At 40.4% G+C, this 21502-nt stretch overlaps 1 protein-coding gene across 3 annotated transcripts in view; it reads right to left on the bottom strand.

The window, feature by feature from the left end:
• Nucleotides 1-21502, bottom strand: part of GATAD2B (GATA zinc finger domain containing 2B) — an 82923-nt gene that overhangs the window by 37126 nt on the left and 24295 nt on the right. Inside the window, exon 2 of one of the 3 annotated variants that reach the window (XM_082352928.1) lies at nt 17680-17721. The exons of 1 other annotated variant lie outside the window; for it this stretch is intronic. Coding sequence is in view for 1 of the 2 variants with exons in the window: in XM_082352926.1 (XP_082209052.1) it covers nt 18933-18937 (5 nt within the window). In the remaining variant the exon portion in view is untranslated. Of the gene's footprint in view, nt 1-17679; nt 17722-18932; nt 21221-21502 lie in introns of all 3 variants that reach the window. One more of the 3 variants, XM_082352926.1, reaches the window with a different exon arrangement.

Below are 21502 nucleotides of genomic sequence, written 5' to 3'. Positions count from 1 at the left end.
TTTGTCATTTTTCTTTTACTTTAAATCCATGTTTCTCTAAGTATCATTTTAAACCCTACATCAGAATTACTTCAGATATGTGTTTAAAATGTATCCTCCCAGGGCCATTTCAAAATAATGAACTGGAATTGCTCAGTGAGGAGCCAAGGAATCTGCATTTTATCATGTTTTCCTGGTGATTATTATCACTCTATATAGTTTAAGAATGACTGCCCTAAACTTTCACAAAAGAAACAGGGAAGTAAGTAATCTAGGAAGTATATAATTAAATAAAGGAATAGGAGTTAGCCACATTTTTCCAACCTCCTTCAGAACTTATCTATAACACTCCATTTTTCTTTGGGCAAAGTAGAGAAAATGTAAGCTTTCCTTAGGAATATTATAAAAATAATACTTAAAAGAAGAAAACAAAAAAAAATTTTTTTCCATGTTTTATACCAGGGCACTATAATAATAATGGGCGGTAGGAAAGAAGAGTTTTGAACAGTTGTGATCTTTCACACTGCTCTGAAAAACATGATCTCTTAGGTATATTTCATACACACATACTCAGGAGAAACTCTTCTCAGATAAATCATTTTTTGAGTGATATATTCATCACACAAATCTGAAAACAGTTGGGGGAAAGTGCACTTCAACAGGAAGAGAATTAACATCTTGTGTACTGGGAGCAAAGGGGCAGGGGATACAGGAGAAAGGAGAATAACATTTGAGCGAGGCTAAATATCAAAACTGTGGGCTAAGAAACACAGAAACAACACTTCATTTAACTCTCAAAACATTCCTATGAAGTCCGCATTATCCCCATCCTATGAATGAAGTAATTGAGACTTAGAAAGACTAAATAAACCTGTCTGGGGCTTCCCTGGTGGCACAGTGGTTAAGAATCCGCCTGCCAATGCAGGGGACACGGGTTGGAGCCCTGGTCTGGGAAGATCCCACATGCCACAGAGCAACTAAGCCCATGCACCACAACTACTGAGCCTGCACTCTAGAGCCCGCAAGCCACAACTACTGAGCCTGTGTGCCACAACTACTGAAGCCCGCGCACCTAGAGCCCGTGCTCCACAACAAGAGAAGCCACCGCAATGAGAAGCCTGTGCACCGCAACGAAGAGTAGCCCTCGCTCACTGCAACTGTAACACTCTGTTCCATCAGTAAAGACTTTTATTCAATTATTGTCTGCCATAGGTACAACATATGAAAGTAGTAGCACACACACCAACTAAATATTTACCATATACACACTCTCATACTCAGACTAGTAAAACCAGAGGTATTTGAATTCAGTGGACTGTGAGGGTAACCACATTTTTGCACTTTGAGGAAACAAGAGCTGGGAGGTGGTCATGAAAGGGAAACAGCAGTGATTTGTAAGCTTTAGGAGAGTCTTACAAAAGTTTTTGGCTTCACAAAAATTTCTCCAGAATATCCCTCAAGGATATTCATAGCTCTGTATACTAAATCACTCATAACAGAGAAGGGAGAATGTTATAAGTAGCGGCCTAGCCAGATATTTATTCCACAAAGAGTAGGTCTAATAAAGTTTCTGTAATGAAAATTCTTGTACTTTAAAGGGATAAACATAACCATACCAATAAATTCTATCTCAATGGAGCTTCAGAGATTAGTAGGCTCATGCCCACTACTTGCAAATGTAAGCTGAATGAATGGCCATTTGACTTCCCCCAAACTGGAAGCAAATTGTACTTCCAGGTCCTGGCAAAGATCACAGACCAATGGTTCTGTTCTGCACATCTCCAAACTACCCTAATGCAAACCAGATAGCTGAGCTCCTTCCAGGCTATCTAATGCTTCCTACTGCCAATTATTCCCAACAATTAACTCCACACTTTCCTAGGATGGAAGCTCTCTATTTTAGTTCCCTAAAGGAACTTAAACACATACAAACCAAACTGCAAAACGAATTCCTCAAACGGGGGTAAAAGCCCCTAAGGAAAAACAAAGTGGCTACAGAAAATGTTAGATGCTACAAAGAGTAAAATTATCTCTGAATGTACCATTTTATTGGATCATCTTAGAAGTTGCTTCCATACAGTCCTAGAGGTAACAATCTCTGGAATTCAACATTTGATGCAACAAAAAAGATTGTGGACAAGGGCTTGAGAAGAGTATGCATCAATGTGAATACCTGAGCTCTATTAACTACTTCTCATTAAAAGGAGGTTTCGATAACAGGGAACCAAGAGAGACCACCCTGATCTCTGTATAAGACAAAAAGACACAGGACAAATCATACCCTAAAGTGTTTATTATACTACAATATATCTAGCAATATTATCAACCATAGGTTAGAAATAAACCTGACACAACTATACAAGACACTGGCAGATTACTACAAATATCACTAAAGCTGTTACAAAACATCAAGCCTGCAAAGAAGGAAGCTGGGATCCAAAGAAATCACATTTCACTTTTACCAACTTTCTGCTGAGTCAAGACTTACCTCTACAAATTAAAGGTGCAAAAATTACATGTATGACACAGTTAAAACTTGTCTTAAGCCACTCTTAGGTAGAATATCACGAGTCCTACTTAAATTGATCTACACTGAAAACAAAGGCACATTAACCCTTTCACCCAAATCCTGATTTATTTTTCTGATACAGTATGCATTTGGTTATTGTCTTCCTTCTTCCTCTACCAACTTATAAACACTGTGGAGTGAAGGATTTGTCTACTTTGTTCACTGCTATATCCCCAGTTCTGAGATAAGTTCCTGGCACTTGAAAAAAAAATGACTCAATGATTACCTGTTAAGTGAATAACTGAATCCTTCATTTGCATGCTACTTTGGTAGTGGACAATGGAGCAAATGAGACTGAAGCAAATGCTACACAATTTTAACTTCAACAGCAGAGCTGATTCATTTCTGCTGTTTCAGGATTATTCAGCTTTCTTACTAGATGGAGACTTCTGATGATTATTCTCTATATAAACATCTTCCCATTTCTAAAGCAAGAAGCCTCAACCCCCATACAATATCCCCACCCTATTCTAGGTGGTCAGCTAAGTTTTGGCTCCCCATCTTTCATTTGGGTTTGTAGGTCAAGGAGGCAAGGGGATATACCATGCAACTGCCACCCCCTGGGGTCACATTAGAGAAAATTATGTATCAGATACACATATATGGGTAATTAACACCAAGGCATCAAGAGCCCCTAAAATGATTTCTGTGGCTATGATTTAGAATGGGAAAATAACAACACAGAGCATCATCAACAGAGAAGGACCTTAAGACCCTTTCAGCAGGAGAGAACAGCTTCTCAGCTGGCTTCTTGCTGAATCAATTTATCATATAAATCTGATTAGCCTTCTTGCAGTATAATACCTTCCACTATTACTTACTACCTGGCCCCCTCTACTCTGCCCTCCTAACCAAGTTACTCTGTCCCAATCTTCCAGAAGACAGTTTCACTTTTATATATACATATACTACTCTCCTAGACTTTCCCCTGCCACACTTCTAAGTAAATTTCTGTTCTTTATGATAAAACATATTGCCTAGTTAATTAGTCCTATCCAAGTATTTATTTTTCCAATGTCTTGATACTGTTGCTCACTGCCCATCAAAATCAATCCCCCCCTCCTTCCATAGTAATGGAAATACCGGCTACCTAGCTGTTCAGCTCACTACATTTCCTAGCCTCCCTTGGTGATTGTTAAGCTAAATTCTTGCCTTGCCGATGGAATAAAGAGGAACTGATGTGTGCCGCTTTCAGCCCAAGAACTATTAAAAGTAGGCAAACTCTTTCATGCTTTTTCCCCTTCCTGCTGGCTGCAACACAGTTTCAAGCCTGCAGACAAGGACAATACCCTAGAAGTTGATCCCCCTGATAGTGGTATCAGCATCTCTTAGGAATTTGTTGGATATACAAACTCTCGAGCCCCATTCCAAACCCATGAATCAGAAATTCTGGGGAAAGAGACTAGGGACTGTGTTTTATGTTTTAACAAGCATTCCAGGTGACTCTGATGCACGCTAAAGTATAAGAACCATTGTTCTAGGGATCAGCAGGAAAATTAATATAAAAGAACCTGAGTTCCTGAATTACCACACAAAACAACAGAGCATCAGGAACCAATCACTTTGGGCAATTACATGAAAGAAATACGTTCTATCTTGTTTGTGCCCTTGAGTTTCTGGATCTTTGTTGCAGCTCTTAGGCATACTCTCCCAGTTCTCAAAACTTTTTGGTCTCAGGATCCCTTTAAGAGGACACTCCTAAAAATTAAGACTCCAAAGAGATTTTTTGCTTGTACGCTATAGCTATCAAGTCACCATATTAGAAATTAAAACAGAATTTTAAAAACATTAGTTCATTAGGACTTCCCTGGTGGTGCAATGGTTAAGAATCCGCCTGCCAATGCAGGGGACATGGGTTCAAGCCCTGGTCCAGGAAGATCTCACATGCCGCGGAGCAACTAATCCCGCGCGCCACAACTACTGAAGCTCACGCGCCTAGAGCCTGTGCTCCACAAGAGAATCCACCGCAATGAGAAGCCCGCGCACCGCAAGAAGAGTAGCCCCCACTCCCTGCAACTAGAGAAAGCCTGCGCGCAGCAACGAAGACCCAATGCAGACAAAAAAAAAATTTAAAAACACAAAAAAGACCGCTGGATTCCCATAACTGCTGCTGCATTCAATCTGCTGTGATATGTTGTTTTAGTTGAAGTATATATATATGGAGAAAAGCATTTTTTAAAATATTTATTTATTACTTATTTGTCTGCATCAGGTCTTAGCTGAGGCACGCGGGATCTATGCTGCTGCATGTGGGATCTTTAATTGCAGCATGCGAACTTCTTAGTTGCAGCATGTGGGATCTAGTTCCCTGACCAGGGATCAAACCCAGGCCCCCTGCATTGGGAGTGTGCAGTCTTAGCCACTGGACCACCAGGGAAGTCCCCCAAAAAATCTGGTCTTAAACAGATGAGTAGTTAGAAAAAGAAGGGCATTTTTTTTAAAATTTAAAGTCTTTAATGAACTCATTATTTAAAGAAACTTTTTCAGCTTTGAAATTTTAAACTTACAGAAAGTTGCAAAAATAGTTCAGAGAAGCCCTACATACTCTTCATCCTGTTCTCCCTAATGTTAACATCTTTTTAAAAAATTATTTTTAAAATTGAAGTATTTTAAAATTAAATTTTAACTAAAGTATAGTTGTAGTGTTATCTTACATAACCACAGTATAACATTACTGAAACCAAGAAATGAATATTGGTTTTTCTAAAATTTCTGTTTATTTTTGGCTGCGTTGGGTCTTCGTTGTTGTGCACGGGCTTTCTCTAGTTGCAGCAAGCAGGGGCTACTCTTGTTGCAGTGCGCAGGCTTCTCACTGCGGTGGCTTCTCTTGTTGCGGAGCACAGGCTCTAGGCGCGCAGGCTTCAGTAGTTGTGGCGCACAGGCTTGGTAGTTGTGGTTCACGGGCTCTAGAGTGCAGGCTCAGTAGCTGTGGCGCATGGGCTTAGCTGCTCCGCAGCATGTGGGATTTTCCTGGACCAGGGATCGAACTTGTGTCCCCTGCATTGGCAGGTGGATTCCCAACCACTGTGCCACTAGAGAAGTCCCCTGAATTGCTGATACAATACTATTAGCTACTCTACAGGCCTTATGCACACTTCACTAGTTTTCCTGCTAATATCCTTTTCAGACCCAGGATACAATCCACAATCCCACATAGTATTTAGTTGTCATGTCTCTTTGGTCTCCTCTAACATGTGGCAGTTTATTAGTCTTTCTTTACCTTCACATTTTTGAAGAGTACCAGCCAGTTCTTTTGTAAAATATATCTCAATTTGGGTTTGCCTGATGTTTTCACATGATTAGACTGAGCCTATGTATTTTTGGCAATGTCACAAAAGTGATGTTGTGGCTTTCTCAGTGTATCATATCAGGAAGTACATAATGTCAATATGTTGAACTATGGGTGATGTTAACTTTAATCACTTGACTGAGGTGGTGTCTGCCAGGTTTCTCCACTGAAAAGTTATTATGGGGAGATACTGGAAGGTTATGCTAAATCTCATTTTGCATCAAACTTCCACCCACTAATTTTAACATCTATAGATAATTCTTCTTTGTTTTTAATATTTATTTATTTTTTAGCTGTGTTGGGTCTTAGCTGTGGCACGCAGGATCTTTTGTTGAGGTGCGGGCTCTTCGCTTCATTGCGGTGCACAGCCTTCTCGCTAATTGTGGTGTGCAGACTTAGTTGCCCCTCGGCATGTGGGATCTTAGTTCCCTGACCAGGGATCAAACGGGCACCCCCTGCATTGCAAGACAGATTCTTAACCACTGGACCACCAGGGAAGTCCTTACAGGTAATTCTTGCCTGCAACAATTATTACTGTAGCATTTGCCTAATGTTTCCATCATTCTTACATATTTTGAATTTTACTGGAATAAATAGCTGTCCCCTCTTCCCCATTTATTTATTCAAGTATTTATTTATAGCAGTATGGACTTGTGGATATTTATTTTATCCCATGGGTTATAGTTCATTACTATCATTACTTATTTTATTCTTCAAACTGTCCCAGACTTGGTCATTGGAAGCTCCTTCAAGTTGACTCTCCATCTTTTTTTTTTTTTTTTAGCATTTCATTACTTTCTGGTTACACGTGATATTTCAGATTCATGTGAATTTTTTCTCTGCCCTAGTCATTTCTCCAAGGAGCTCTGGTTCCTTTTATTGGATACTGGCATCTAGAAACCAAGAACTGGTGTCATATGTGCTTGCTGCGCTACGGTGGTGTCCTCTCAGAACAAGAAATATATGTGTGTGCGTACAAGCACACGTCCATGTCTATATCTGTATATGTGTATGTGTGCAAAAACATGTATACAGATTAAAACTCGTGAGTTCATACTGATAACAGAGAGGGATATTCTAATACTCTTTTCAATTGGTCAGAATTGTGGACACCTTCATCTTTGATATACTCAAAGCTCAACACACGTGGGCAAAGGACTTGAATAGATATTAATCCAAAAAATATACTAATGGCCAAAAAGCACACGAAAAGATGTTCAACATCATTAGTCATTAGAGAAATACAAACCAAAACCACAATGAGATACCAATTCATACCTCCCAGGATGACTATAATCAAAAAGACAGAAAATAAGTGTTGGTGAGAATATGGAGAAAGTGTAATTCTAGTATATTGCTGGCAGGAATGTAAAGTGGGACATCTGCTTTGGAAAATGGTTTGGTAGTTCCTCAGAAAGTTAGAATTATCAAAAACATAGAATCGGGCTTCCCTGGTGGCGCAGTGGTTGAGAGCCTGCCTGCCGATGCAGGGGATGCGGGTTCGAGCCCTGGTCTGGGAGGATCCCACATGCCGCGGAGCGGCTGGGCCCGTGAGCCACAGCTGCTGGGCCTGCGTGTCTGGGGCCTGTGCTCCGCAACGGGAGAGGCCCGCGCACCGCGATGAGGAGTGGCCCCCGCTCGCCGCAACTGGGGAGAGCCCTCGCACAGAAATGAAGACCCAACACAGCCAGGAATGAATAAATAAATAAATAATAATTAAAAAAAAAAAAAAAAAGCTATGAAGTCTACAGAAAATATTAAAAAAAAAAAACAAAAACATAGAATCATCATATGGCCCAGGAATTCCATTCATAGGTAAATAACTAAAAGAATGGAAAACAGGTATTTGGGACTTCCCTGGTGGCGCAGTGGTTAGGAATCCGCCTACCAATGCAGGGGACACAGGTTCGATCCCTGGTCCGGGAAGATCTCACATGCCGCAGAGCAACTAAGCCCATGCGCCACCAACTACTGAGCCTGCACTCTAGAGCCCACGAGCCACAACCATTGAGCCCACACACCACAACTACTGAAGCCCATGCGCCAAGAGCCCATGCTCCACAACAAGAGAAGCCACCGCAATGAGAAGTCCACACACCACAACGAAGAGTAGCGCCCCTGTCCTCCACTCACCACAACTAGAGAAAGTCTGCGGGCAGCAATGAAGACCCAACGCAGCCAAAAATAAACAAATAAAAAATAAATTAAAAAAAAAAAAAAGAAAACAGGTATTCAAACAAAAACCTGTACAAAATGTTCGTAGCAGTACTACTTACAATAGCAAAAAAGGTGGAAACCACCCCAATGTTCACATGAATGTGAACTGATGAATGGATAAGCAAAATGTGGTATATTCTTAAAGTGGATATTATTCAGGCATAAAAATGAATGAAGTACTGATACATGCTACAACATGGATGAACCTCAAAAACATGCTAAGTGAAAGAACAGACGAAAAAGGTCACATACTGGATGGTTCCATTTATATGAAATATCCAGAATAGATATATCCATGGAGACAGAAACCAGACTAGTGGTTGCAAGGCGCTGGGAAATGGAGAAATGGGAAGTGACTGCTTAATGGGTACAGGTTTCCTTTTGGGGTGATGAAAATGTTCTGAAATTTGATTTAGGTAGTGGTTGCAAAACGCTGTGAATGTACTAAATGCCACCGAATTATACAACTTAAAATAGTTAATTCTGTTACGTGAATTTTACCTCAATTAAAAAAAAAAAAACCACAGTAGTTTCTAAAGGTTAGTTGCAACGTGAAATCTGAAACCTTATCAATAAACTTCATACTGTTACTTTAAAATCCATTGTCTACCTTATACTCTGAATGGCTCTTTTACCCAAGCATGATTTTTTTACATCATGCATTGATAATCTGGAAAATTCTGGTCCACTAGGTCATGTAGATTTCAAATGCTGATACAGTTCATTATAAAATATATATTTTTAAAAATCACATTTGTCGATACCACCACTAATCTCAGCAGAAAAGTATTGATATTTAAGTCCTGGAAGCTGTCAAACTCATGGTTTAATTTTTATTCGAATTTTATCACTGGGCACAAATACAGTCAGTTGCTTTCCTTGAAAAATTTTAAGAATATGTCTGCCAAATACCCAAATCTAAAGATCATAGTTCACTGATAATTCTTTTTTTTTTTTTTTTTTTTAATTTTGTAGGCTGTGCCGTGCGGCATGTGGGATCTTAGTTCCCCGACCAGGGATCAAACCCGTGCCCCCTACATTGGGGGAACAGTCTTAACCACTGGACCACCAGGGAAGTCCCTGATTATTCTTTCATCAAGTAACAAGTAAAATCAATGTTCTATGAAGAAAGCAGCTAGGTAGCTTGTAACTTGATTACACTTTTCCTTGAGTCCTTGAGACAACCACTGTAGCTCAACATGTAGCAAAAGTGGTTTATAAGTACTTCTCATTTTATCACACAAAATATTCAAAACCCATGTTCTGAAAGGCCAAGATTAAATAAAATTCTTTTTTTTTTTTTAAAGTGGAAATTTTTTTTTTAATTAATTAATTAATTTTATTTTTGGCTGTGTTGGGTCTTCATTTCTGTGCGAGGGCTTTCTCTAGTTGTGGCAAGCGGGGGTCACTCTTCGTCGATGTGCACGGGCCTCTCACTATCGCGGCCTCTCTTGCTGTGGAGCACAGGCTCCAGACGCGCAAGCTCAGTAGTTGTGGCTCACGGGCCTAGTAGCTCCGTGGCATGTGGGATCTTCCCAGACCAGGGCTCGAACCCGTGTGCCCTGCATTAGCAGGCAGATTCTCAACCACTGCGCCACCAGGGAAGCCCCTAAAATTCATTTTTACTGCTTCATCAAGAACATTCTTAAGTGAAACTAGATTTTTTTTTTAACCTGCAAGTTTAAACTGCATGGCAATGAAGAATACAATGACTACTAGTACAGTTTGGTGCCACCGCTTTGATTCATACTAAGGCATCAGAGCAGTTTTACTCACCACTGTTTTTGGATCATCAGTGCAAATGCCAACAAAGGGAAAAAGGCAAAATAATGCCTCTGTATTACTATGAAATAGCTTTCATCGCAAGACTCCCTGAAAGGGTCTCAGGGATCCACAAGAGTCCACAGATCACACTTCTACTTTTTTGTGTTAGTTTCTGCTTTATAACAAAGTGAATCAGCTATACATATACATATATCCCCGTATCTCTTCCCTCTTGCGTCTCCCTCCCTCCCTATCCCGCCGCTCTAGGTGGTCACAAAGCACCAAGCTGATCTCCCTGTGCTATGTGGCTGCTTCCCACTAACTATTGATTTTACATTTAGTAGTGTATTTATGTCCATGCCACTCTCTTACTTTGTCCCAGCTTACCCTTCCCCCGCCCCGTGTCCTCAGTCCATTCTCTAGTAGGTCTGTGTCTTTATTCCCGTCCTGCCCCTAGGTTCTTCAAAACCTTTTTTTTTTTAGATTCCATATATATGTGTTAGCATACGGTATTTGTTTTTCTCTTTCTGACTTACTTCACTGTATGACAGACTCTAGGTCCACCCACCTCACTACAAATAACTCAATTTCGTTTCTTTTTACGGCTGAGTAATATTCCATTGTATATATGTGCCACATCTTCTTTATCCATTCATCCGATGATGGACACTTAGGTTGCTTCCATGTCCTGGCTATTATAAATAGAGCTGCAATGAACACTGTGGTACATGACTCTTTTTGAATTATGGTTTTCTCAGGGTATATGCCCAGTAGTGGGATTGCTGGGTAGTATGGTAGTTCTATTTTTAGTTTTTCAAGGAACCTCCATACTGTTCTCCATAGTGGCTGTATCAATTTACATTCCCACCAACAGGGCAAGAGGGTTCCCTTTTCTCCACACCCTCTCCAGCATTTACTGTTTGTAGATTGTTTGATGATGGCCATTCTGACTGGTGTGAGGTGATACCTCAACTGTACTTCTGATTTGCATTTCTCTAATGATTAGTGATGTTGAGCATCCTTTCATGTGTTTGTTGGCAATCTGTATATCTTCTTTGGAGAAATGTCTATTTAGGTCTTCTGTCCATTTTTGGATTGGGTTGTTTGTTTTTTGATATTGAGCTGCAGGAGCTGCTTGTAAATTTTAGAGATTAATCCTTTGTCACTTGCTTCATTTGCAAATATTTTCTCCCATTCTGAGGGTTGTCTTTTTTTTTTTTTTTTTTTTTTTTTTTGAGGGTTGTCTTTTCGTCTTGTTTATGGTTTCCTTTGCTGTGCAAAAGCTTTTAAGTTTCATTAGGTCCCATTTGTTTATTTTTGTTTTTATTTCCATTTCTCTAGAAGGTGGGTCAAAAAGGTAGATCACACTTCTAATACACTTGTTAGAGTAACCTACCAATTCATACTATTTTGCAGGTTTAATGCAAACTCCTTGGCAGCAAATCTTTCCTTTGTACTTCCCTTATTACCCACTACTATGAAATGCCCCAATAGACCATGTAAGCACTGTTATTGCCTAACCAACTCCAAATGGTACTTTCTTTCACCTAACTCGTATCAGCTACGTCAACGGACCTCTTCCCACTATTCCCCAGGCTAAAGAATCCCATTCCTAAAAGCCTGAAATGATTAATTCCTTCTGGTCCATTTAAATCTAGTCTATTTTAATTACTTCCCTTTTGATTTCTAGAACTTGCTTTCTGGTTCACTTTTCTTAAAAAAAAAAAAAAAAAGGACTCTTGCTCTAGAACAGGAGTCTACAAACTTTTTCTGTAAAGGGTCAGACAGTAAATATTTTACACTTTGTGGGCTAACTTCTCAACTCTGCTGTTGTAAGCAAAAGGCTGTGTTCTAGTAAAACTTTATTTATAAAACCAGGCAGTAGCTGTAGTTTCTGACTCCTGATCTAGACTCTTCCAACATATACGTCAATCAATCCAGTGTAACTCAAAAGATGCCAAAAGTTTAAAAAGGATATAGTTACAGACTGGCTAAAGAAACTAATAGGAACACTGAAAACAGTATACACAAACCCAGCAGATAGGAATATTAGTAATAGCTGCTAACACTCACTGAGGTCTTATTATTTGCTAAGCACTGTGCTAAAGTGCTTCACAATGCATTACTTCATTTAAGCCCTTTAAAGGAGAGCTTTAATAATTTAAATAATTCTCCTTTTACAGAAGAGAAAACAGAAACATATAAGGTCTCATAGTTTGTAAGTAGCTAAGCCTGACTCAAACACAGGTCTTTCCTACTGCACGGCCCATGTTCCTAATCATCAGACTATGCTATCTGTCTATATTGTCATTTTTTAAAAAATAATCCTTTTTTAAATTTTTAAAATAGATTTTATTTATTATTTATTTATTTATTTATGGCTGTGTTGGGTCTTCATTGCCGGGCTTTCTCTAGTTGTGGTGTGTGGGCTTCTCATTGCAGTGGCTTCTCTCACTGCAGAGCACAGGCTCTAGGCGCGCGGGCTTCGGTATTTGTGGCTTGCGGGCTCTAGAGCGCAGCCTCAGTAGTTGTGGCGCATGGGATTAGTTGCTCCGCGGCATGTGGGACCTTCCCGGACCAGGGCTCGAACCCATGTCCCCTGCGTTGGCAGGCGGATTCTTAACCACTGTGCCACCAGGGAAGCCCCCCATTTTTAGTTTTTTAATCCAAACTGCTAAGGAAGTAATTCTAAATAAAAACAGACAGTCACTGTTTTAACAGTCTCTTCTATTTCATTGAGTTTACTGCACAAACCTTGGCTCACGTCCTTGAATGGAAGAGCCTAGGTGACCTTGCCTTAGATGACACACTGTTTTGTTTAATAATACACACCAAGGATCATAAAGGCTCCTATGCTTAAATGAGACAAGTTAGGATGTGCTGCCTAAAAAGCTCATGAATAGGAGGTAAGCAGCCCTCTCCCACTATCACCTTATAATAAATCAGCACAAATATAACATTATCTTATCATACTAATACATTTAATAATAATATATATTATAAAGAATAATTACAATAAATCAGCAGGAAAGTTCTGATATATATCAAAGGAAAGCTGCCAGACATTATTTAAAATATTAGAATGGGGAGATCAGCTTGGTGCTGTGTGACCACCTAGAGGGGTGGGATAGGGAGGGTGGGAGGGAGACGCAAGAGGGAGGAGATATGGGGATGTATGTATATGTATAGCTGATTCACTTTGCTATAAAGCAGAAACTAACACACCATTGTAAAGCAATTATACTCCAATAAAGATGCTAAAAAAAAAAATAAAACATTAGAATGAAGGAGACAGAGGTGGTCAAAGGACATATTTTTCACACATCCTTCAAAACTACTCTTCAGTCACTCCTAAACAGTAACTAGGGCCTATGGGAATTAAGAAAAAAAAAAAATCTGTCCACTGATAGAATGTGCTAACTTATGCCTCACTGACTTTAACTACCTAACCTAGATTATCGCTACTAATCTGCTTCCAGGTACAAAGAGAAAAGTTAAAAGTAAAAGACTGCAAAAGATTTTTGAAACCTATCAGTCGAATACGTAAGCATCCTATAGACAGAATTAAAACATAACAATACTATACATATGCACCTGTAAAACGGCTGGTTCCCATGGAGGACATTACAAATAATATTGGGTTGGCCAAAAAGTGCCTTCGGTTTTTAAGTGAAAATAAAAGACACATTTTTCATTTTCACCAAGAACTTTATTGAACAACGTATTCACCCTTATTGTTCCACTACCTTCTGCCATTTTTTTAAATAAATAAACATATTTATTTATTTATTTATTTATTTATTTAGGCTGTGCTGGGTCTTTGTTTCTGTGCGAGGGCTTTCTCTAGTTGCGGCAAGCGGGGACCACTCTTCATCACGGTGCGCGGGCCTCTCACTGTCGCGGCCTCTCTTGCTGCAGAGCACAGGCTCCAGACGCGCAGGCTCAGTAGTTGTGGCTCACGGGCCCAGTTGCTCCGCGACATGTGGGATCTTCCCAGACCAGGGCTCAAACCCATGTCCCCTGCATTGGCAGGCAGATTCTCACCCACTGTGCCACCAGGGAAGCCCCCTTTTGCCATCCTTCAGGCAACTTCATAATTCTATCTTCCCAAAACTTTTTTTTTTTTTTTTTTTTTTTTAATTTTTGGCTGCATTGGGTCTTCGTTGCTGCACGCGGGGGCTACTCTTCATTGCGGTGCGTGGGTTTCTCATTGCGGTGGCTTCTCTTTTTGCAGAGCACGGGCTCTAGGCACGGGCTTCAGTAGTTGTGGCTTGTGGGCTCAGTAGTTGTGGCTCGCAGGCTCTAGATGCTGGCTCAGTAGTTGTGGCTCACGGGCTTACTTGCTCTGCGGCATGTGAGATCTTCCTGGACCAGGAATCGAACCCATGTCCCCTGCACTGGCAGGCAGATTCTTAACCACTGTGCCACCAAGGAAGTCTCCCAAAACTTTTCATCTTTTTGAGCAAAGAACTGTTCCAGGTGCCTTTTACAGTCTTCCAGGGAACTGAAATTTTTTCCAATAACAGAATTTTGTAGGGACTTCCCTGGTGGCGCAGTGGTTAAGAATCCGTCTGCTGGGCTTCCCTGGTGTCGCAGTGGTTGAGAATCTGCCTGCCAATGCAGGGGACATGGGTTCCAGCCCTGGTCCGGGAAGATCCCACATGCTGCGGAGCAACTAGACCTGTGAGCCACAACTACTGAGCCTGCGCATCTGGAGCCTGTGCTCTGCAACAAGAGAGGCCGCGATAGTGAGAGGCCCGCGCACCGCGATGAAGAGTGGCCCCCGCTTGCCGCAGCTAGAGGAAGCCCTCGCACAGAAACGAAGACCCAACACAGCCAAAAAATAAATAAATAAATAAATAATATTTTAAAAGGTGCTAATAATTTTAAAAAAACAAGTTTTTTTTCACTTAACTTACGTGGAACCCAAACACCAAAGCAATTAACATAACCAAGCTGGTGCAAATGACTTTCAATGCTTGATTTGGATATTTTGAGTATGTGGGCTATCTCCCGCGTGGTATAACGTTGATTGTTCTCAATTAATATCTCGACTTGACCGCTATCAACTTCAACTGGTCTATCCGACCGTGGAGCATCGTCCAGCGGGAAGTCTCCAGTACGAAACTTCGCAAACCATTTTTGACACATTCGATCAGTCACAGCACCTTCTCCATACACTGCAGAAATCTATTTTTGCATTTCAGTTGCATTTTTACCTTTCTTGAAATAATAAAGCATAATATACTGAAAGTGTTGCTTTTTTCTTCCATTTTCAATATTAAAATAGCTACACAAAAATTCACCAATTTTGATATCTTTTTTTAGATGCACGCTGATATGACAGCTGTCACATACAATCTAACAAAACTGTTTTGAATGAAGATGAAGACAACTAAGTGCTACTAGAGCCATCTTACGGAAAAAACCGAACAAACCTTTTGGCCAACCCAATAGTATAAGAGGATAATATCAACTCAAAAAGGTAATTATAACTTCCAAGAACTAGGGAATCACACAACTTGGAATGAATCTTTATCTAGCCTTTAGGTTTGAGCTAGGCTGGTCTCTGTTGCTGTTTTGTCTTTAGTATTCAACTGACAGGGAAAAAAATCTCCCTTAATCAAAATGGACATTTGGAAGAGTGAGCTCCAGCTACTTGTGGTGGGGAAGTAACTGGGGGCAGCCTAGGGAATAAGCAGGCCAGCCACTCTTCTAAGTCCCAACCAGCAACCCTTAAAGAAAGTACAACCTCATATGCACCTCCTCACACTTGCATCAACACTCACATATCAAAGAGAAAAATATACACAGTATATTCAAAGATTGTTGCTTGTGAAAACATGGCAAGAACACAAATTCATGGGCTATAACACAAAGACTCAAAAAGACTGAATTAAGGAACTTCCTCTAGACTGCAACATGACAAACCTTATTATAGGATAAACTACTTCAAAAGTTCTCTCTTACTCTAAAGTCTCCCTACCCACTTACTGCACATCAGCGTCATTACTCCAATCAGACAGGAGCAAAATAAACTTACATAAAATGACTGTAACAGTATGACCTTCTTTTATTCCCTAACACACTTTATTTCACATTTCCACTTAACACAAGAGCTGTTTCATATATACGTTAACACACCTAAGAAGCACATAAAGTGAAATTAAGAAACTAGGAAAAAAGGCACCATGGTAAATTAGTGGTAAATTGAAATACAATTTCTAAACGAGCTCTTAATGACCAATTAAAGATACAATCACTCCAACTGAATCCCAAAATTGTAACACTTGCAATGTCTGGAAGCTTAGATCTTTCATTTTTCCTTCCTTTCACATGCTGTTTGACCTTCCCTTTGAACAATCCTAACTCTGCAGCAGATGGCAGGGGGAGACTACTGCATTTTTGTAATACACGAAATAAAACAAAAACAAGAAATAAAGAGAAAAGAGGGGGAGGACTCAAAGGAGTAGCTAATAGATAGTATTTGCTCTATTATTTGGCCTTTTGCTTCTCCTTAAGAGCACCTCCCCCAGGACTTCCCTGGTGGTGCAGTGGTGAAGAATCCACCTGCCAATGCAGGGGACACAGGGGTCCGGGAAGATCCCACATACCGCGGAGCAGCTGGGCCCGTGAGCCACAACTACTGAGCCTGCGCTCTAGAGCCTGCGAGCCACAACTACTGAAGCCTGCGCACCTAGAGCCCGTGCTCCGCAACTAGAGTAGCCACTGCAATGAGAAGCCCACGCACCGCAACGAAGAGTAGCCCCCACTTGCTGCAACCAGAGAAAGCCCGTGCGCAGCTATGAAGACCCAACACAGCCAAAAATAAATAAATAAACAAATAAATTTCTAAAAGAAAAAAAAAGAGCACCTCCCCCCTCACCCTGTACCCTTGGCAATACTGAATGATTAGAAACAGTCTGGAAGAAAAGAAAAAAGTAACAAATTATAGCTGTTAAATTCAGGAGGCATTTCTCTTCTAGTCACCCCTCTTCCTCAAGCACACACGCCTCCGAATTGGGGCAGGAAGAAGAGACTCGGAACAAACTGCTTCACCTCCCAGAAGAGTTATTACTACACTTCACTAGGAACAAGGTCACTACCACCTGGACACAGAAGCCCTGTCTCATTTTGCCACAACAGAAATATGTGTTTTTTTGTTTTGCTTTTTTTCAATAAAGACAGGAAGGAAAAAAATGTGCGTATGTACATACATCAAAAGGGTATTTTTCTTGCTCTAAGCCTTCCCCTGTTCCTTGTCCATCAGCACAAGTAAGCAGAGATGACGCAGACTTCCTTATATAATAGCCTGTGATTTCCTAGACTGCAGGCTTTTCCCTTTGTGTTCTGTATACACTTACACATGCGAGTGCGCGCACATTCTCATTGCTTTGCAGCCCCTGGCACGATGCCAGCACTCAGTCAGCTGGTTGACTCCATTCACAGAGCAGCGTCGGAGCTGACACGGGAAGGGGGGGGGTGGGTAGTGAGGATAAGGGGGAGCTAGAACCATCACTGCTACAGACAAAAGAAATTTAAAAAAAGAAAAAGAAGACCTTAGCATAACATTCCTCTCACAGCTTCAGCTTGAAGAAAACTAGAATCCAGAGACCATTATAGCAAAAGGATGAAGTAGAAGGGTTGAAGATCCAAACCAAAAGGAGCTTTGTATGAGAAACAATTATCCTGCAACAAATTTTTAAAAGCAACAGTACTTATTACTTCAATCCCATCAGAAACCTCAGCGTATCACCTTCTACACATAGTGAGGAAAACGTTGTGAAGAACTGAGTTTCTGCTTTTAGAAAAAGAAAAAAAGGGCGGGGGGGGGGCGGGCAAGACAGTTAAACGTACTTACAGGTATACATTTTTCTGCTCCCTCCTTTAGCTGCCAGGAAAGCTGGAGACAAGAAAGGGGAGGAAACAGAAAAAGGAGGAAAAAAAGGAATAAGAGATGGGTTTAGGTTTGTTTGTTTGTTTGTTTTGTTTTGTTTTTTAGGAGGGGTTCCCTTTCTCTGTCTATCGTAAGAGAAGCTCTTTCTATAGCACAGGGGAGGCCCCATACGTGCCAGCCCCCCGGGGAGACCTGCACAAACCCGGTCTCCAAGCGGGCACTGCCCTGCCAATCACATGGCGTACTGTTATATTAAACAAAAGAAACAGGGGGATGCTTACTTTTACCCATGATGCCTAGCGGGGGCAGGAGCGGGGTGGGGGGGGGATAAAAACCAGTTGTAGCCGGTTTATAACCTCAGGACATGGAATTATCTCTTAATTTTTAAAAGTCATTTGTGGTACAAAAGTCAGTTAGTCTCCCCACCCTAACTATCACCCCCATTATTCCGGCCTAGTGCCAAACTTTGCCTTCATTCATGAGAGCTAGTTTCCTCTCAAATCATGATGCTTTAACTGTTTAGTTTCCAAAGCCAACATCCAAGACAGGAAATCACAGCATCAATACCAAACCCCAAATTACCAAAAAACGAAGACATATTGCCAACCAAGCTCCTTTTCTTTATCCCTTATTGCTAGTGCTAGGGAACAGACACTGATAAGGCACTAGATAAATTCACTAAAGATTTTTCTCCTGAAGCTGTCTCACAGGTAGATAGCTCATTTAGCCCTATCAATTCACACCACTCAGGGCAGTTGAATCCACATCTAACAAAAATCATATAGCAAGGTTTCACAGCAAAGTAGTCACAACAGTATATGCAAACTATAAAAATGGCTTAGGCCCTTGTAATGTATATTTTACAACAATTTCTCCTAATTAACATTTTTTTTTGTTTTAGAACAGATGTCTCCAATCACTTTATAAGGCGTTTTTATTTCCCAAGAGTACTGATTAGGGGTCAGAAAGCAGTGGGAAAGAAATCCAAGCCAACCAAAGAGGAGGTAAGGCAGTGGTAACTGTTTTGGCGATCTACTTAGCTGGAGGACCTTTACTCTAGGATCTCTGCAAGAAAATAATTCTTTATAAACAGTAACAGGGAATACTGGGGGCAGGGGAGAGATTTCCTTACTTTTCAATTGATATCTCTTATCAATATATCACCCAAATACCTGCCTCATTTGGGCCTCTGAAACTCAAATCGTAACTGTACTTACTCCATCAGAATCTCTCACAAGGGACTTCCTTGATGGTTCAGTGGGTAAGACTCCGTGCTCCCAATGCAGCGGGCCCAGGTTCGATCCCTGGTCAGGGAACTAGATCCCGCATGCATGCCACAACTAAGAAGTCCGCATGCCGCGACTAAAAATAATCCCGCATGCCGCAACTAAGACAAATAAATAAACATGTTTAAAATGCCTTAAAAAAAAAGAATCTCCTACAAAACTCTTGTTTTGTCCAAATATTAAAGCTTCTAGAGTCTAGAGAATAGAGAAAAATAATTGACACCCTACCCAAAGATATTAATTTGTAAATAAAAGTTTTCCTGAGCAATCTAATATTAACTTCAATTTTCAGAAAAGGAATACTGAGCTATATCTGAAATAGGTAGTACTGATCACTGGCATAAGGCATTCAATAATTTACAAACTACAAAGGAAAACCCTACATCTACATCTACACCAAGCTAAACTTCAAGTGGTTGATGTTGTACCATCTCAGTCACAATAAGCTGTACTTAATAGGAGCCCATCAGAGGTCTCCAGATCTAGATACTATCATTTTAGGAGCTAAAGGAAAACATGATGTCTGTGATAAATGGGGGAAAGAAAATAATCAATTTTCCTCTTAACACATTTCCACAAGAGACCAACTATGAATTTCAAACTGAAGTTCACTAGTTCCATGTTTAATCAGGGTAGGGAAGACTGTCCATCTTTTAACAATCATTCAGAGGTCATGCCCATTTAAATCCATACATTTGACTGCATCTAAACATTGGTCAGCCCGTGTGCCACAACTAGAGAGCCCGCATGCTGCAACGAAAGATCCCGCATGCCGCAGTGAAGATCCTGCATGCCACCACAACTAAGACCTGACGCACCCAAATAAATAAATAAATATTAAAATAAATAAATTAAAAAAAAACCTCTGGTTATCAGTGTTCAAGATAACATAAAAGGCTTAGATACAGTTAAGCTGTCGGGAGTGATTACCTTTAGCAAAGAGTTAATTCTCCCAACATTATACAGGTTAAGACAGTATACTATGTTTACTACAATGCCTGCCTTTATATTAAACTGATTAGTAGTCCAGAGGTACCAGAGATGCTCTCAAACCAACAGGTATTTTTCTTCAGAATCCTCAAAAATTAAGAACTATCTGGTAGCCAGTGACCCTGCTCTTTTCAGCTAAATCATCATCATCCAAAACCAAAGGTATTTAATTGTGTAAGCTGAAAACTTTAAATTTAAAATACTCCTTGGTAAATGTTATCCAAGTTGTGATGCTCTGAAGAATATCAAATTCTTTAAGAAAAAGAGACGATCTAACATTCACTGAGCATTTAATACGCTAAATATTTATTTAATCCACGCAACAAACCAGAAAAGTGAGGTCCTTTCCCCGTTTTATAGATATGGAAACTAACTTGGTAATAAAATTAAGAAATTTGAATGAAGTCACTCATTCAGCTAACTCATTCAGTAGATGCTGGCTCCAATGTCCACACTTGGTCCACTACAGCATGATGACTTGAGCATTTCTTGGCCAAAACTCAAGAGCCCAGTTCACTATGTTTGCTGTGCCAATCTCCATTCTATGCCACTGGACTAAAGAAAATATCAGCCAAATACAACTGAAGTAAAAAATACAAACTCTTTGATTTCTACTCCTAGAAGACTTCATCCAGGACTTCTTTTGAAAGGCTAATAAGCATATACAATCTAGATATGTACAAAAGACATCTGATAGATAAATGTCTGGGAAGGTCAAATCATAAAGGGTACTAATCATCGTGAGGAAAGAGGTGATTATCTATCTGGACTCAGGAAACAGGATTCAAATTAATTATAACTAAAAGCTGGAAGGTACTCCTAAAAGACAAATATGAACTTCAGAGAATCAAATACTTTTTTTAAAAACCTCAGCAATATCAGAAACAAATTTGCAAAAACTATATAGTTGCCCATCTCTGCTCTTTACAAATTTTATAAGTAATTTGCTAAATTTTTTCTGCCGGTTTTGATATATATCCTTGGGCTCAGAGAACAAATGGATCAAAATTAGAACCACTGCTAAGGTTAAAAAATAAGATCTATTTTTTCTTTTTTTTCCCCCCGCCCACCATAAAAATCTACTTTTTTAAAAAAGCCAACTTAAAAATTTTAACATACACCTAAGATTATTTTGTATAAAATTCACAAGCTATTTATTGGTGTCAAAAGCAAACAAATAAACAAAACAAAAAAACCCCCAAAACCAAGCTAAAGTTAAAAAACCCAAGCTAAAAACCCAAGCTGCAGGGCTTCCCTGGTGGCGCAGTGGTTGAGAATCTGCCTGCCAATGCAGGGGACACGGGTTCGAGCCCTGGTCTGGGAAGATCCCACATGCCGCGGAGCAACTGGGCCCGTGAGCCACAACTACTGAGCCTGAGCGTCTGGAGCCTGTGCTCTGCAACAAGAGAGGTCGCGATAGTGAGAGGCCCGCGCACCGCGATGGAGAGTGGCCCCCACTCGCCGCAACTGGAGAAAGCCCTCACACAGAAACGAAGACCCAACACAGCCAA

The sequence above is a fragment of the Balaenoptera borealis genome, assembly GCF_965194805.1.
Source record: "Balaenoptera borealis genome assembly, chromosome: 1".
Lineage (NCBI taxonomy): Eukaryota > Metazoa > Chordata > Mammalia > Artiodactyla > Balaenopteridae > Balaenoptera > Balaenoptera borealis.
The sequence above is the reverse complement of the archived record's forward strand: the minus strand, read 5'-3'. Positions and strand labels throughout refer to the sequence as shown.